General features: G+C 32.5%; 3 protein-coding genes across 3 annotated transcripts in view; 1 reads left to right on the top strand and 2 right to left on the bottom strand.

Moving 5' to 3' along the window:
- Positions 1-7,723, top strand: part of inaE (inactivation no afterpotential E) — an 81,067-nt gene extending 73,344 nt beyond the window's left edge. The window contains exons 13-16 of the mRNA XM_011503530.1: positions 1,411-1,820; positions 3,891-4,292; positions 5,387-5,552; positions 7,406-7,723. Coding sequence (XP_011501832.1) covers positions 1,411-1,820; positions 3,891-4,292; positions 5,387-5,552; positions 7,406-7,711 — 1,284 coding nt within the window. The 3' untranslated portion in view covers positions 7,712-7,723. The remainder of the gene's footprint in view (positions 1-1,410; positions 1,821-3,890; positions 4,293-5,386; positions 5,553-7,405) is intronic.
- Positions 7,724-14,223: 6,500 nt separating this feature from the next.
- On the bottom strand, positions 14,224-15,171 carry LOC105365321 (protein Asterix). Its single transcript, XM_011503456.1, has 2 exons — positions 14,936-15,171; positions 14,224-14,612 (listed from the first exon to the last, which is right to left on the bottom strand). The coding sequence occupies exon 2, from the start codon at positions 14,609-14,611 to the stop codon at positions 14,279-14,281; it is 333 nt and encodes a 110-aa protein (XP_011501758.1). The 5' UTR covers position 14,612; positions 14,936-15,171; the 3' UTR covers positions 14,224-14,278.
- A 3,132-nt stretch (positions 15,172-18,303) lies between these two features.
- The window catches only part of LOC105365320 (actin-3), a 12,239-nt gene continuing 11,162 nt past the window's right edge, over positions 18,304-19,380 (bottom strand). The window contains exon 4 of the mRNA XM_011503455.1: positions 18,304-19,080. Coding sequence (XP_011501757.1) covers positions 18,691-19,080 — 390 coding nt within the window. The 3' untranslated portion in view covers positions 18,304-18,690. The remainder of the gene's footprint in view (positions 19,081-19,380) is intronic.

Genomic DNA, 19,380 nt, shown 5'->3' with positions numbered 1-19,380 from the left:
AAATATTCGTTATTTTTTTAAATCATTGATTTTAGTACGATTTATTAAATATTTTCGAAGGTATCTTACTATAATAGCCTAACATTACATCATCTGACGTGCTTTAAATTTCAGCTTATCATAAATCCTTAATATTTAAGCTATTAGAAAAAACATAAATGTAATAATAAGATCAAATATGTCTCGTTAATATAATACTATGATAGAATATTTCATTTGATTTCATAGAACAGGAGGCGTTTTAAAAAATTAAATGGCTTATTCGGTAGAAAATCCGTTTAAAGCAGGTCCGATTATATTCTTTAAGCATTGCATACTGACGTTTGATTAAAAACTCATTTCTTCAATATTTATTTGATCGGTAATATTTAGACTTATTGTACATTGGATATGATAGTGTGACACCAAAAATATGATAAAATAAACTAAAACTTTTTAATGAAAATAATAATGAGGGTTGCTTTATAAATGCTTATACCGAAGTGGAAAATAATTCGACTTTTATGAAATAAAATTTGCTTCTTTAAAATATAATTATAAAATAAATAGGTAAGTTTATATCAGTTATTATTAACAACTTTAAATATGTTAACATAGCATTATATAAAAATTTGCTAATAATTGAATATGGCATAAATAAAATTCATTCTAAAGTTAAATTAAATTTAGTTACATAAATTTTCAAGAATTAACATATTTACGTTAACACCAAATTAATATTTTACGGTTTCTTTTAATTATTATATTATAGAGCTGGTATATAAATATAGTTTAGTAGTTTAAATTAAATGAACGGCTAAATCTTTTTTTTTCTTTTTTTTTCATTTCATTTCATAGTGCGAATATATATATTAATAAATCACGAGGACTCGTGCGACGTTGGATTGTTTTCGATAAATTATACGCCTCGTGCAAGCTTTCTTAATTTGATCAAAGAATTAGGAAGGAAGAATAAGAATTGGATTATATTAATCATTCACTGCTCATTCGAATATATAGACCAATGGGATAAAGTTATTAAATGCTCTATCTACGTGCACTTGTCTCAATAATACTACATATATCAAACACGAACTTTACATAAAAGTAGCTCTTGGAGTATTGGCAAGTACCTCCGTACAGATAGAATGAAGGAGGATGCCGATAAAGTCCCGATAAAGGCAAGTCGGCTTTGAGAAAAGTCCTCGCCCCAATCCTCGCCATTCTCCTCATAACTTAATGACCCTCAAACTAAGACAATGCCAGCCTCGCCGCCACCCCCCCCCCACCCCCCAACACACACACACGCGCGCACACACACGCGCACGCACACGCACACACACACTCCCCCACCACCACCGCCAATAATATCGCAATATCGAAATGCACTGATGTACATGAGAGCGGTCGTGTGTGTATGTGTGAGTCCAGGTCGTAACAACACTAGGCCCAGCGAAACCGCAACGGCACGTCTCGGGTCGCGCCTCCTCGGCCTCGGATTGCCGTGTAGGCACGACCATCCTCCACAACTGCGCCGAACTCGAGCTCGAGCAGGAGATGCACTCGCTCCTCGCCTCCTCGAGCCCTGTGCCCAGCCGGCCTAGGATAATGCAGACCCTGGCGATACCGCGTGTACACGCGGCCAGCGACGATCTCATCCCCACCCGACGGCGCCTCTGCCTCGAGACGAGCTTCACCAGCCTCCAGAGCCCACTCACGGACAATTATCCCCAGATCGGACGGGAGCTGAGCGTCGACTCGCACGGCCTGCCCTGGGAGTACGTCAGCTTGGCCAGCGAGATCCTCGCCTCACCCCTACAACCCTCCGACATACTCAAATCGTAAGATCATCTCGAGGCGATCGAATCTTCTTTAACATTTGTCCAATGCGCCATACGACCTATCGTAACCGGGGGATACTTTCTGATTATCGCAATGCCTCTCTTGGCACGGAATTTTTATATTGCCTAGCCATCCAGAACGAGCTCTCGTCGCTCGATTTAACGCGACCTGAATTTCGACACTGCAAGCACAATGGACCGGTTAAATCAGCGATAGTAAAGAGTCTTGTGCTTGGCGACAATTGCGCGATTCTTGAGCTTTTCATGCAGCGCTTTACAAAGCCGCCCTAATTTTCTAATAAAGCAAGCATTCATCTGAAATGACAAACCAACAAATCGACAAATACACACAAGCACGCAAAGATGCACGCACGTACACGCATTTCTATATATATATATATATATATATATATATACATATATACATATGTATGCACACATATATTATCTCCCGACAGACCAATCGAATGAAATCAAGAATACACTATTTATTTTTTTGCTTGAATAATTTTCACTTAAATTTTAAACAGTAAATTAATAAATAAACTGTATGTTTCATTAAAAATATTTTTAGACAGAAACATAATTTTTATACATAATTTTTCCGTGGACTTACTTGTCTTGTTATATTAAATTACGTGTTACATTCGCATTGTATTTACCAAGTAGAATATGTACATTCCTTGAATTCAATCATTATTTTTAATACTTTTACACTCATGCCATTATTAATATTATAGGAATCAATTTGCAATTTATAATTATCACACAATATAGATCTTCATTTTAAATTAATTTAATCATATGTAAATAACATATTGTGTATATATATATATATATATATATATATATATATATATATATATATTTCTAATTAGCTTATATTGCAATATAATCATATAATTCATGATCATGTATGTGGATAAAATTTTTGTTTCTCTGTAAGGCACATTTTTATTTTATTTTATTTTTTTTTTTATTTTTTTTTTTTTTTTTACATGATATACATTCGTTCAAACAAATAGTCAAAGTTGAGAAAACCCATCTGTTTAAAAATATGTACCAGATAAAATCGTATGTTATGTCACGTGTAAATACTTCCTAATAATATAATTGAGCAATTTGTATATTTATCCTACGATATTTCCAATTAAAACTATATAAATTACAATATGTTGTTTAATAATAATAGTCACTTGTCCTGACATCAAATAATAATTGTAAGTTGCTGTATTCAAAGAGCGACTAATGATTAATCGGACAACAAGCTATGATATATTAATTCTCAGCAGAAGAATAATAAAATATATTGAACAGAGAAGGAGAGTCTTTTTATATAATTTTCAATACACTAATTAATGAAAGTAAAATCTAAAGTTATAAGCAATAATAGAAGAGAATCGAATAAAATGAATTGCGCTATTAGCATTGTCAATCAGCAGATTGAAATCTTTAATTGAAACGTAGCACGACACTTATAGATATCGTTCCAATTTTCGGCCACAGTCAATAATAATATCAGATTTTAATTGAAAATTAAAATGCTAACTCTAAATATAAATAAATTAAATTGGCCGGCCATATTTATCCATACAATAAAATATAGTTGTGACATTTATGAAATGTAATTTATCATTTATTGAATTTCGTTAAATGCTTTAAGCACATACCTACGATAATTCAGATAATTATCAAAAGGGAATAAGATAAGCTTGAAAAATCACTGTTCCTTATTTCTTTATTATAATTCGTTCTTATAATCACATAATTTTAACGAGTTTTTCTTCGACATTGAAGGCTCTGTGTTTTACAAATATAAAGCCACTGCAAGCATAAGATTGGTATAACGAAACAAATATGAAATAATAACCAATGTATAAAAGCAAAAATAGATTATTAATTTTCGAAATGCGCACTGAAATAATTTTACGTACGACGAATAAAAATGTAATGACCAATTTGCTAATGGCGGATAAAGAAGCCGCGAGAACTCGCCACTGCAGAAAGCAAAAGCACACAACACATCCACGTCCATTCTAATGACGTTTCTCCCAACAAAATCACGAGCAGGTCCTGCCCAGGTCCAAGCTGGGGTAGCTTTGGCCAGTTGGCACCGCTGGCCACCCCGGAGAGCCTGTCCGAGGCCTCGAATAGCAATCCATCGTCTCCGTTGCCGACCTGTCACCGGCCGATGATGCGACGCACTCTCAAGATAACCGGCAACCTCTCCAAGGCCGCTGACGACCTCAAGAATAACTTGCACTTCGCCATGCTCGCCACGAAGAACTACTATTTAGGCTCCGAGCGACGATCGACGGCTGCTAGCATCGCCAGTAGTGGCAGCAATAGCAACAATAGCAACAATAGCAACAGCGCCGTTAACAGTGAGGTCAGCTACGGATGTGCCAAAAGCCTTGCCCAAGGACTACCTCCACCTGTGCCCAAGAGAAAGGACTCGGTTTTGGTTGGCAGGTAAGGGCTGTCTACGCTACTTGTACAACACGGCTTTGGCTTTTGACATAGGCGAGGGCTTGGATTTAACGAACGACCATTGCGACATTCCCATACGAATGAATGAACGCGTGAGAATATTGCCGAACGGGCACTTACGGGCCTGAATGTCGTTCTTGAAATGTAATTAAAGCGACAAATAAATATCGCTTTTAGCTTTAATTATACGTGGAATTATTTTAAAGGGATCGCATTTTGTGCTCTATAATTAAAATATTATGGAACATTACATGCCCGTTACTCGCTACTATTTAGTTTGATATTTAATTAAAAGATTAAAATGCGTTTGGTATATCGTGATCAATCGTATAATATAAATATCTAAATGAAAATATACGAATTTGTATTAAGATTACATTATATTTTGACTACAAATACAAATTTAGATTCTTATTTGCAGCTGTTTTTTTTTTTGTTTTTTGTTTTTTTGTTTTTTTTTGTTTCTTTGTTTTTTTATTATTTTGTTTTTTTATTGTTTGTTTTTTACCGATGTCTCGTGAATGTGAGAGGATGAGAAAATTTCCAAGCGAACATCAAGCTTGCAAATATAAAATATTCCTTCGGGATGTCACGACTCGATGATGCATTGATATTAAATCAGATTCGTTATATCATTCGGCTTTTCATTTATATTTCGCGCTATTAAAAATCTACTTTTCTATAAATTCTTACGACGACAATCGCATACAACTACTTACCAAATCCAGCTTAGTAATAGATGAACGCAAATCACTATCGCATAATATTAATAGTATTGGGAATTTAATCAGACTCTGAAATATTATCGTTTGCTGATGAAATTCTAGCATTTCGAGCCGTATCCGTAAACTACTTAAGGTCGTAATTCATCGTTTTTAAAATCCTTTTGCTCCTGAGTATAACGTCGGTTGATATTTAACGGCAAAATCGAGTATCTGCGCTAACGTCGGGAAGGAGGAGGGGCAGGGAGAGGGAAGGTTGAGGGGAGTGGGATGAAGAAAAAAAGAAAAAAAAGAAATTTGCCTATTAATATCCATAAACGGGCTATTACGCTCGCTTGTGTTATTTGCACGCAGAGAACACCGGGTGTGCATGGCCGCCTGCTGCAGGGACGATGTATCGGATAATTCGTCGCCCTTCGCATCCTCTCAGTCATTCAGAATATGTCATCGCGTGAAAATCGATTTCCCCGAAGAGGATAATGATACGAACGGCTCGAGCCTTGACTTCAGTCTTAACAAGGTAACGTTTGCTCTCGTGCACGTAATGTTTTTATTTTTCTTTGGAAAAACGTTGGAATTGTAAAATTCGATTCTTACGATGTATCGTATTACTTTTACGTTGAAGTGTGCGTTCGAGCGGAATATGAAGTAAAACGCTCGAAAATTTTAATTTATAAGAAGAAAATTATGAAACTTGAGACATTAATTTCGAGCGAAATTATTTCTAAGGAAATAAAAATTATTTAGCTTGCACATACTTTTCTCACTTATTAAACGTCATAAAATCCATATTATCCTTTATAAAAGATAGAGTGTAATTAATATTAGTTAGGAAAATTTGCCTCGTAGAATCAAATTAATAATGAACAAATCGCTCGTTTATACTTGATTAATCCAAGGAACTCTGTATTTTTAATTATTTTTCCATTTGAATTGTTACGGTGAGAGAAACGAAAGAGGTTTTTAAAAATTTTACAATATTTGAACATTTTCAAAGAATATTCTTTAATTGTTTGCTTGTCAATATAACTCGTTAATCACATTTTCTTATAATAATAAGATTGTAAAATAACCTTCGCCAAATATATTTACAGGAAGCTCATTATTTAAAAGTTTAAGAATAAAAATGTTGCATTCAATACTGAGATTCCAAATATCAAAAGATAGTTTATTTTTGTAATTTTGCACTGATCTTTCGCCTTCTACTTTGTATTACTTAGTCTATCGAACTCGTTAAACTAATTTTCGTGCTTTGAATTTTTATACATTAAACAATAATATGCCAATAGTGTTAGTTGAGCTTTTCTTTATTTATCGAAAACCTTGCTTAAACAATATGATTACTTTCGTAATTCGTTCATCATTACTATGATTATTCAATCTCTTTTTACAAGAGCTTTCTCGTCTTAAATATTTATTGTTAACGGAAGCAATAAGAATTACCACGCATTTGAAAGTATCATTAACGCTGTCTAATATTTTTATTTCAATAATACTTCTTAAATGCAAAAACACTTTGGTTAATTTCGCTAGAATCGCTATAGCTTGAACATTAGTCCCAAGACTCTTCGTTTGCTAATACATCTTTCTCTTACTTAACTACTCGCTTTCAATCAATATTTTTATCACAAAAATGAAAAATAATTATCAATGTACTATCGTTCGATATTAAGAAATAACTAATTCTTAAGACTTCGAAATGAATGAAAGAGGAACGTAATAGGTTAGTATACATATTGATAAAATTTTTTTTTGCGTCTGCACTACCTGTCAGTGTCAGAAAGCAGAGTTTTAATATTCCCTGTATTCTTCGATACATCCCTTACACTTTCCCTTCATATAGATTACAAAATTTAATACACGCGCAATTTTAATACGATGATGAACGAAAATTACAATCCAGGAAAAAAGTTCATACGTAAGATAATGCCGCTTCAAAAATTCATCAGCATATTTGTAGAGAATTTTATTAAAGCCGAATAAACGATTTGATTGATTATAAAAGGACAGAATGTGGAGAACAAAATTACCGTCAATAATAAATAAGAAAAATTCGCCACACCGCTCTGGATGATGAAGCTTTTTATAATTAATTTTTTAGTGACTCGCCAATGGGATCGATCGGTCGTCCCGACAACTTTATCATTATCTACTCAAAAGCCCATCATCCGCTACTTTACGTCACTGATAAGAATCTGATAAAAAATCACCCGGGCACCCACTCGATCCTCGATCCTTCCCCGTCATTCTCTCTCTCTCTCTCTCTCTCTCTCTCTCTCTCTCTCTCTCACCCCTAATTCGCGACGGCAGCGGGCCCAAGTCAGCGCGAATAGGGGCCTAGTCAGACGTCATTACTAACATTCTGTCCCACAGGCACCGAGGGAGCTCACCAAAGCCGGTTGCCGCCCCAGCAGCAGTAGCGACGTCTTCCTAAGTGTACGCAGCTCCCCGGAATGCAAGAGCCTGATGGCACCGGCGACGGACCTCGGGGCCGAGTGGAAGCGGAACAAGCTCGAGTTGGCCCGCAGCGACGTCTCCCTGCCGCTCCTACGTGGACTCTCGCCCACGCAGCAACACCTCGGCCAGCAACACCACCCCAACCAGCCCTTCTTCAACGCCAAGCGCAAGAAGTACGTTTACCCGATCACGATGCTCGGCCGCGGGGAGAGCAGCGTCTGAGGCCCCGGGCCCACCTAATTCTAGTCGCTAACCTCACTGGTACACGCGCTGCTTCATGCGTTCCACGGCTTTTTATTAAGAACAATCGCGATTAAGAGCGCCCTCCCCCTCCCCCGGACCCGATCCCGCCATCAAACGTGTCTACACTACCGCTTTGTATTTTCAGACGATTTTAAATATTTGTCTTACTCGAACATGTACGATCTTTACGCGAATTTTGTATATATATATATATATATATATATATATATATATATATATATATATACATATATATGCATAACTAAGTGATACATTACATTGTCTCGCCGATAGCATTATCATTCGATTATTAAAATTTGTATAAACGTCGCTAATACGTAAGGTAAGAATTTTAAGTGTCTATAATACATAAATAATTTGAAAGGGACTGAAAGAAAGATTTTTAAACTATATAATATTCTGTACATATTTATTTTAATAGTTAATGAAGGTTTAAACACATAGAAAATTTTAAATAAATTTATCATGCATTTAGTCATTACGGCTGTAAGAGAAAGAAAAAAGGTAATATCGGCTCTTAGAGTATTTCAATATAAGCGTTTTATTTCAATTACAGTAAATAACAATGAGGTAAACTATTCAATTCAGACTAGTCAATAGTATACCAACAATGTTAACAATACTACATTGTCGCAATGCTAATAATGTACATCCATAACAATAAAGATAGATATATAGATAAATAGATAAATAATGAGACATTTTTTTGTTTTGTTTTTCAATCCAAATCAATGATTTTAATGTTGCAAAAAAATATCTCAGACGTCACTGTGCCCTCTGCATTCTAAACTCAAATCATTTCATTGGTCCTTCTTAAAGGAAACTGCACACCACACATTTACATATTTATATTTATATCTCTTGATTTAATCAATAAAACAAACTTCACCTTTTTTCATTTTTAAGGTAAAACTTAAGGACTAATTTGTACGTCTGATTATTTTATTGCATTGTTCCGGTATAGTATTATTCATGTTTAATAGTTGTCATTCGGAAGCTACAACCGCGTACTTTATCCGTAAATTGTGTATTTATACTTAATGGGAAATTCATCAATTCATTACTCTATAATATTTACAATGACCAATCTCTTATGATTTATGTTATAATATTTTTTTTCTAAATTAATAATAAAGCTAATGTTAATTTATCTCTCAAAATGTGCCGTCCACGCTGCAATCCTCTCTGATGATCAAAATTTATAAACAAAATTTCGAAAATTATATATATGATATACCAAATACTAAATTTAACAACTACTAATTTGCTATTATTTCACTTGAAATTATTTGGATTATACTTTAATCAAACACTTGACTCACCAAGTAATCTCTACAAGTATTGAGGCCATTGACATACTAAAATTATAATGAATCATTAATTATTTTAATAATACATATTTATAAATTTCACAACTTCATTCTTAATGACTCGCTAAATCAATACAATAATTAATGTTATTAATTAAATAAGCTAAGCCTCGCTTTTAAAAGTTACATTGTCAATTAAAGTTAATATTTTATATGGAATAGAAAATCAACGCAACTAATATATGCACAATTTTTTTTAACAAATCGTCATTATATTTATACTTTCTTCAACGCGGAAGAGCCGCGTTCAATAGAATAATTCGAGAATTTATTAAAGAATAAATAATTCACTGTCTAACCGATTTTATTAGTTTTCATGTAAATTTAATTCATGTAGATTTAACATGTAAACATGTTTTCATTTAAATTGAAATAATTTTATCGTTAAAAATGTGTTGATTAATAATGATATTGATATGCGTAAATATAAAAATGTGTTTGTAATTTTAATTTCATCATTTCATCTAGAACGACAATTTGTTTTAATTAAAATATTCTTCTCTTTTTTTAATTCACTTAAAATACTAAATGAGTTGTCATAATGTTTGGTGGTTGTCTATTATACGAATGACTCTATTAACGTTAGATTTTCACTTTTTTACTTTTGAGATTTAGAAAGAAAAAAAAATGTAATTAAAATTTATAATTTAAATATTAGTTTGATCGTTCGATCAGTCGAATGATTAAATATATTAAATATCTAATTGTCTCAAGGTTATAAATATTAATGAATAAAAATTTACAACATATTATACAGTTAAAATATCCGAGATCGATGACACTGATTATGTATTAAAACTCAAAATATTAAACTCATAATATTCTGTACTCATAATATTTGCCATTATTATACGAATATATAATTGTAATCTTATTTGTCTTTTTGTATCGTTTCAAAATCATAATCCTTAGAGTAAATAATACTATGAGTCTTGAAAGGGTTAAATATATTTAATCGCTAACGGGACCATTAGAGTGCAAATATGTTTTTAATCGACTATTAGAAAATAATTACGTTTATTAATAATGTTGAAATATGTTTATTTTGATAACTACGGTAACAGTTTTGGTAGAGAAATTACAATTTTCGTTAACACTACAATATACATGACTATTTTACCCAACTAATTGAAATTATAAATAATAATTTGATTTTAATACTTTAAGAGACCTCATATTTAAGCTATATTAGTATTTATAATTTATATTATGAAGTTTTACTTCTATCGTCTTATAATAACGTAATTCAAGTGTTGTAATTTTTCTATTCCCTATGATAGTTAAATAGATAATTACGTCATGCAGTAATTAGTTTATTCGCGCTAATTAATATTAGTCATTTGTTCAATTTAAGCATTTTTGCCCGTATGTAAATAAAATCAAACTGAAATTTTCGTAATTCTTATGAAAAATGTAATTCCCTTATGAATTATTCAATACTAATACTTAGAGCAACTAGATTATAAATTAAAAAATTTATTGAAAAATAAAATTATCAATTTTCTAATGATTCTTTTAAAAAGAAATAAAAATTCTAACAATAAACTGCGATACTTGCTCAGGAGACTTTGTAGTTGAATTAAGCAACCTTATTTATTAAATCACCAAGTACGTTCGATCGATTAGAAGTGTCTTTTTTCAAAATCTAGTCAATATTTATCAGATAAAGAGACAATGTACTTATGTATAAAATAGAATTAAATAAAATAGAACCTTCGCTCTAATAAAATGGGAATCTTGAAAAAGCTTGTAAAAATCAATGTTAGAGTATTAAAAGTAGTCCAGTGAATTATATTTATAGAACAAAGTTAAAGAAAAACATTAATATTTGAAGTGCTTACAGATCATGGAGTACAAGTGACTATTAATAATAAATTTGAATTTAAATGAATTCAAGTGTAGAATAGCTTAGTATACATAAAATATCACGATTTAGTATTTACTTACTAGCGCTCGCCAATACGCGAAATACGAATTTAATAAAAATCAACTAAAATTTATATACGAAAAATCATTAGGTGTCAGTTGTATTAATTGATATCTAAGAGCATCATATTATATTGAATAAAAAAGCGATGGGATAATAATTTGTAAGAAATATAATTTGTGAAAATAAATAAAAAAATAAAAATGTAATATACTTCAGTCTTTAAAAAAAGTTTTTGTATAAAAGAGTTTTCATCGTTGTTTTTTTTTTCTATTGAAAAATTGCCAATAATTATTATTCCAAAAATTTTATTTGTTACGTATTGGATACTTATAATTTTAATTCTATATCTTAGATTAAAATGTGAATTGTAGTTGTGTGAAACAATTACAATTTCACACTCATATAGTAATGATATTAGTTACGTAATACAATATTTAAGATAAATTTTGACTTATACTTTTAAAATCTTTTTAAAAAGTCCATTAATATGTCTTAATTGGTGTGTTTGTAAATCATGTAATAATAGCGTTTATACTTCGCGTTTATTATTGCGAATCGAATAGAATTGCATGCAAATGAAATCAGAAGTTTATGATATTATACAATTGTCAGGACAGATTGTACAATTACGTAGCAAATGTGTGTGTGTGTGTGTGTGTGTGTGTGTGTGTGTGTGTGTGTGTGTGTGTGTTGTGTGTTGTGTAATAATAATGCATGAAAATATTTTCGGAGAACGAAACGAACGTAAACAATAGTCAAGGACGAACAAAAAATGGCGCTAGAACCGAATTATCAATCACGATCCACAAAAGCGCTAATGGAAACACGGATTCATCGATATGGAGAGTAACCTTTCTTAGCCACTTCCTACCCCTTCTTTTCAAGCCCGCAGTCTACACGAATAAATAAATGCAGCGTTTAAATTTGTATCCTTTGTTATGATTCTCAGAAATGCCCCGTCCACCCTCCTGCCCATCACACATTACGCCAATACGAGGAATTCGGACTGCATACCAAGAATCCCTTGGTATTTGACAATTTTAATTTTTAATTTTTTTTAATTATTTTTAATTATTTTAATTTTTAATTTAACGTAAAAAGGTAAAATAAATACTTCGTATGTCGATTTCTCAAGCTAAAACATAAGATTTAATAAATTTAAACATAATATCAGGAATGTAAAACTTTCTTTTTTTGTTTCTTTTCTCTCTATTGTTTTTTTTGTTTTTTTTTTATTTTCTAATTTTTTTAATATCCCAATGGATTATTAAAATACCTTATAAATGTTATGTAATTAAAAAAACATATTTAGAAATGCCAATACCCTACGTTGCAACGATTTCAAAATATAAAGGTCCTCTATATATATATATATATATATATATGACATGCAGACGGTTCGGTATAATATATCATTTGATTCGATTAATTTCGATACTCGAATATCATCATCTAATTTATTTATCTGATATAATTAAAAAGATGAATTTCTCTCGTTAACGTGTATTTATATTTGGAGGATAATCGATAATTTAATAGTGCAATCGATGTCGAATAAGAGAAAGAAATCTCGAATACTTCTCGATTTTACCCCACTAGCCGTAATGTCCATATATCACGAGCGTCACGAATGATTAATCGATCGATTGACACGATCCGCGCTGCTAAAAAATCCCAATCCTTTCAGCTTTAATATAAGAAATAACTAATGAGCTTGTATTTACGTGATTTTGAGCGTGCCAAAGATCGTGGAACCATCGGATTTGTTTCGACGCTTCTGTTGCTAAGTCGTCCTCCTGCATCATCAACCCGAGCGACATTTTTCGCGGCTCCATGTGAAATCGCCTTCGTGGTCCCACCGAGTCCCATGTCCGTAATAACGGTGATCTTGATTATTGACTTCGTGCCCCCCCCCTCCCCCTCCCCCCCTCAATTCCTTTATGTATAGCGATTACGATCGAACTGCCGTTCCAACTCCCGTGCTCCATTATTAACTAATTAGTATTATTATTAACCGTCGTTCTATGCGCGAGTGAGGAACGACATTAACACGCGCACGCACACATTTGCACTGCGACAAGTCGCACATCATCTCCACTATGTTCTTCGCATCAAAAATTTATCGATAATTTTAAATGGTTGCCCGTTATGTTATTATCGAGTATAGGTATAATTCAATTGTAATATAAAAGAAAAGTATTGTCGAAACTTTCATAATATTTTTTTATTTGACTTTTGACGTTAAACCTTACGATTTCGAATTAAACTTTATTTAATAAATATTCATTTTCTCTCACTCAAAATCTCTAATCTTCTTTCATTTTTTAGAAAATGCATCGCAACACTTTATGTGAAAAATAAATTGTGATTAAAATAAATATTGCTCTGCGTATTTTTAAAGAAAATGAGCTGTATTTCATGATAAAGATTTTTTCATCTGCAAACTTTTAAATCAAGCCAACATTCACATTAATAAAATCCATATTTCATGCATAAATTCAGAATTAAATAGATTAACATTTTTATTTACGTTTGCGATAATAAATTTTAAAATTAATTCACACCACTTTAAATACTTTATATCTTAGTTCTATATCTTAGTCAATTGTGTTGCATTTACTTCTTTACGATAGAAATCATTTTATCATTATATTAAATTTTATTTTTTTTAATATATGGTAATTAAATTTTTTATGTAACATTTTTTCAACCAATCTTCTAAAAAAATTCAACGATAAATATGACAAACGTTTTAAAGCATTAAATACTGTATATTATAACTATAACCATCCGTAAGAAACAAAATTTTATATTTAAAAGTAATACTCTTTATATGTTAATTTTATTTTTAACCAGTAATACAAAAATAAATCAAAGAACAATTTTTTAAGTCCTAATGATTGAGTAGCTATAAAGCTTATAAGATTGGCACTATCAAATCAAATCATTACAATGATTTATGCATAATACTAATAGATATAAATAAAAACATAAATTAAGATACATTAGTTTTATAAAATTATTTATTCAATAAATTATTTAATTGTTAAACTTGTATTTTTATAATATTAAAATAAAAGTACTTATTTTAATGTCAGTTTGGTTAATTACATATATAAATTTACAATTATACAGTTATTTAAATATTATGTTGACTATATATATTTTACTTACAAAAGTCTTACTGTAAATTGTTTTTTAAATATAAAATTTGTACATAATATTTCACTGCATTGCATTTGCCCAGGGTGGCGTCATTGGCTGTGGATTTTGTAGATACGACATAACCACTGCCGATATCGACAACATAAAACTACTTAAAATTTGCTTAGTATCGTCACTAACTCTTGAATTAGCGAAACTGATGCAAGAACAATACAGCGCTACCCAAGCGCACCACTTTAACCGCATCATTAAACCACACATACTAAAAATCATGCCAAGGATATTCATGTAGTCGGGTGTCGCATCGTCGCCAGACTGAACCTGGTTATTAACAACCGAAGGCCTATAACGAATTTCTCTATCAGGGCGACGTGGATCCATTGAATTGTTCATTCTACAAGTAAATAACAAATTATAAGCGTTAAGAAATTTTAACAAAGGCATTATATTTTATCATGATTACAACTAAGATCTTTCATATTTATAGAAAATAAAATATGTACAAAACTTGATATTGAGTAACCTCAAAAAATCATACATAATTTAAAAAATCTTGATTACTATAAAAAATTAACATTTTTACTCTGAGTTTTTTGTATTATCTATTATTAAATGCATACATGATAATTGAATTAATATTAAATCTTGTCAAATTTATTTAAACTTTTCATGTTTTTTAAGTGTAATAAAGTTAAATAGGTTAAGTTAAATACTTACTTGAAATCAATTGCTCAAAAGACTTTTGAAATTGAAATGTGATATTATTATAATAGCTATTATTAATAAATATGCACAAAATGCATTAACAATATTACGCAAAAATAACGATTATCTTAATACGATTGGCCCAGCCGATTACCAAATTCATTAACACGGCCGACTTGGACGTACAAAATTCATCAACGAATAAACATTGGAAAATGACGTGTGAGCAGGAGAAAATCACAATGCCCAGTAATGTATAAAATGATATCAAAAACAGTATGTGTATTATACTATACACTCTCAATTTAGAATAAATTTACATTTATAACATTATACATACGGTATGTAACATACATTTATAACAAATGTACATTTTATAAAATCATTAGCCTATTGATATTTATGAATAAATTCTTTATAATGTGCGTATAAAACTTTGATACTAATGATTTTAATTACCGAATAGTTATAAGAAAAAAAACGGACACAAAGGTAATTGAAAGTGGATCGTCTTTTATCCAGTTACTTATTTCTCTCGCAAATAGCATGCTGTCCTTGTTAAAATGAAGAAAAAACCAAAGTATTTCAACTTTTTTGAAGGCGAGTACTTCGAAGTACGCGAAGCACTATTTATCTATTTAAAGTGTAAAGTGCATGATCGATCAGCAGGTACAATGAGAAATTATAAACATAAAATAAGTAATTCAATATTTGAATAATAATTTTAATAAGAGAGCGGAGCAATGTGTATCCACATTTTCTATCTGAAAATCATTTTCAATCAGTATAGATAATATTAAAGTTATAACTAAAGTTATAATTAAAGCTGTAACTTAATACATTTACACATACAAACACATTCCTAATCCTTAAATTGATTTCTTAAGTAGAGTAAATAAAATAATTAACTTAACATTTTTCATTTTTTTTTTTTTTTTTTTTTTTTTTTTTTTTTTTATTACCTTCCAAAAATGTTTTCACACAATAATGTCTTAGGATAAAAACCAATCAAAATAAAAAATATATATTAAAACTTCTTTTTTTAAATATTAATGAGTACAATTTCTTAAACAGATATTGGGAAAATAAAATGAGACTTGATAATTCTATTTTGAATTATTATTGCAAAATTATAACTTACTATTGGATTTCAAACTATTGCTACTAAGTAAAAAATCTTTTTATTCGCACACACACGCACACACACTGCTGAATAACTTTGATAACTTACAATCCCCATGTACGATTTAAAGCAAACTGACTTCCTAGTTTTCTTATTATTATGACAGTTCACACAGTTTCTCGTATTCTTAAACTTCAACGTGACTCTTCGCACATATTTGCGCCATTACTTAGCACTTCAAAACTGCCTAAGAGTGAAGAGAGAGTTCGCAAGACCGAAACTCGTGGTCTTTGCACTTAGCAACGTTCCCACTCTCGTTTATTAATTTTGCCAACCTTAATATATACCACCAAAGTGCCTATACATTATATATATATATATATATATATATATATATCAGTCAATAAAAATAAAGTTTGATTTTAGGCTTAAGCATTGGATTGAAAAATGTTCGAGAGGATATTCGAAAAGGCTCGAACGATATTGCAAGCACAATGGAATTCGTTTGGGCACGTTTAACGAATTTACCATTTGGTTGAACAGACTTGGTGAAACAGAGCCTTCTTTGATGCGAGCAAAAGTTGAAGATTTTTTGGCCGTAATATCGCGCGAATTCGTAAGTGTTCATCACTTAACCTAGAGAATAAATGAATGTTAAATATCAATCACTTGCTTCCCGTGAATATATAATATCCTGGCAGTCCTTCGAATCTGCGAATCTCGCGTATAAGTGCGCAACCATGAATATGCCAAAAGTCCTATTATTCCTTAGCTATTTTATCTACGTTTAACTGTTTAATGTTAGAGATATAAACATTATTTTTTAACGCTAATTATGTCATAGAATTTGAAGAAACAGAATATTCCTTATGTTCATATCTCTTCAAAACAGCAAATTCCGTTCAATATCGGAAACAATAATCTTTCTATCGTGTTTACACACCATCGGCATATATAATAAATATAAACTTTGCACTTTCTAAATTGTCGATCAATAGAAAATTCTCTACTGATTGTTTAAGGCAAGTTTATAAATATTTGAATTTATTATCTATACAAAACTTAACGGACTTTTAATCCACCCATTAATCGAAATAGACGATATCAAAGTATATTTCTTCTTACAAACTTCCATTGTAGGAAGTAAAATGTAATAATGAATGTTCACGTAAATACTATGAATATTCCCCACATGAATATTCTCTGCACATACGTACACGAGAGAAAGGGAGAAAGAGGTGAGATTGATCTGCACGCAAATAGATAGACATCCATACTCACACACCAACATATCCCATCAGATCACATTATATACCATTGATTAGTAATTATTTAATTAGTATTACCATTTTTCCCGTATATATTATTATTGTGCTATCAGTATATGAATTCAATGTAATTACATATATATATATATATATATATATATATATTTTTTTTTTTAATTTAAATATTAAGGGATATGATAAAACATTAACTTTAAATATTAAATAACTTTATATTATAATAAGCCAGTTTATTCACATTTTATAAACGCTTAACATTCTTAACCTGAATTAGAGAATTAATTTTACGTTTAATAGTATTGTTCACATAAATACGTATAATGATTATTTGACAAATAGATAGAACGTATTCTTAATTGAATTTACGTATTACTGTTGTTGTTGTTGTTGTTGTTGTTGTTGTTGTTGTTGTTGTTGTCGTCATCGTCGTCGTCGTCGTCGTCGTCGTCGTCGTCGTCGTCGTCGTCGTCGTCGTCGTCGTCGTCGTCGTCGTCGTCGTCGTCGTCGTCGTCGTCGTCGTCGTCGTCGTCGTCGTCGTCGTCGTCGTCGTCGTCGTCGTCGTCGTCGTCGTCGTCGTCGTCGTCGTCGTCGTCGTCGTCGTCGTCGTCGTCGTCGTCGTCGTCGTCGTCGTCGTCGTCGTCGTCGTCGTCGTCGTCGTCGTCGTCGTCGTCGTCGTCGTCGTCGTCGTCGTCGTCGTCGTCGTCGTCGTCGTCGTCGTCGTCGTCGTCGTCGTCGTCGTCGTCGTCGTCGTCGTCGTCGTCGTCGTCGTCGTCGTCGTCGTCGTCGTCGTCGTCGTCGTCGTCGTCGTCGTCGTCGTCGTCGTCGTCGTCGTCGTCGTCGTCGTCGTCGTCGTCGTCGTCGTCGTCGTCGTCGTCGTCGTCGTCGTCGTCGTCGTCGTCGTCGTCGTCGTCGTCGTCGTCGTCGTCGTCGTCGTCGTCGTCGTCGTCGTCGTCGTCGTCGTCGTCGTCGTCGTCGTCGTCGTTGTTGTTGTTGTTTTTGTTGTTATATATATGGTGAAATTTCTAAGCATGCATATGATCTTCTATAAGATATAACTAAATTTCAATCAGTTTTATAATATCTAATAAATAATATTTTATACACGTAGGCATATACATACAAATAGGTAATATTAAATTCAATAAAATGTAATAAATAGAATGAGAACATCGATCGTCATCTTTGAAAATGTTACGATAGAATACTTGGTGAGAAGCATAGCAGTTGTAATGACGATATACAGCTTAAACAACATCTTATTTTTAAGCCAAAACAAAAAAATAAATAAATAAAATATATTGATTTTATACGAAGCATAAATAAGACTGTTATGATGGATATTGACAAGAGTCTTGCGCCTAGAAGCATTTTCGGTGCACGATGGAGGGCCCAGATTCGTCGTATTCCTGCTTTGATATCCACATTTGTTGGAATGTGCTGAGGCTGGCGAGAATCGATCCCCCTATCCATACGGAATACTTGCGCTCGGGAGGTGCGATTATCTTGATCTTCATGGTCGAGGGGGCGAGAGCCGTTATTTCCTTCTGCATACGATCGGCGATGCCCGGGTACATGGTCGTGCCGCCCGAGAGGACGGAATTAGCGTAGAGGTCCTTGCGTATGTCCACGTCGCACTTCATGATCGAATTGTAGGTCGTCTCGTGGATGCCGCTCGACTCCATGCCCAGGAACGAGGGCTGGAAGAGCGCCTCGGGACAGCGGAACCGCTCGTTACCGATCGTTATCACCTATACGATATTTTATTTTGATTCAGTGGATAAGTTGACAAAGAGGAGCTATGAAACGGTCGTTAGCAACGTGCTCTGTCGATTAAACTCTCGAACACATTGGTAACTGATAAAACAATAGCATTTGAAAATTGATAGAGAAGGTATTTTCGAGAGGTGTAACGTTAATTCGGCGAGTGCGTTGAACTTAATATATCATGATTTATACATTTCTCTATTAACTCTCTCTCTCTCTCTCTCTCTCTCTCTCTCTCTCTCTCTCTCTCTCTCTCTCTCACGCACACACACACGCGCGCGCAC

Source organism: Ceratosolen solmsi, unplaced genomic scaffold, assembly GCF_000503995.2.
Source record: "Ceratosolen solmsi marchali unplaced genomic scaffold, CerSol_1.0 scaffold33, whole genome shotgun sequence".
NCBI classification, from domain to species: Eukaryota; Metazoa; Arthropoda; class Insecta; order Hymenoptera; family Agaonidae; genus Ceratosolen; species Ceratosolen solmsi.
Note: the sequence above shows the minus strand (reverse complement) of the source record. Positions and strands in the feature narration are given on the sequence as shown.

What these genes read in the sequence shown, in the direction of transcription:
- LOC105365321 (XM_011503456.1), bottom strand. Translation starts at nt 14,611, where the DNA reads ATGAACAATTCAATGGATCCACGTCGCCCTGATAGAGAAATTCGTTAT.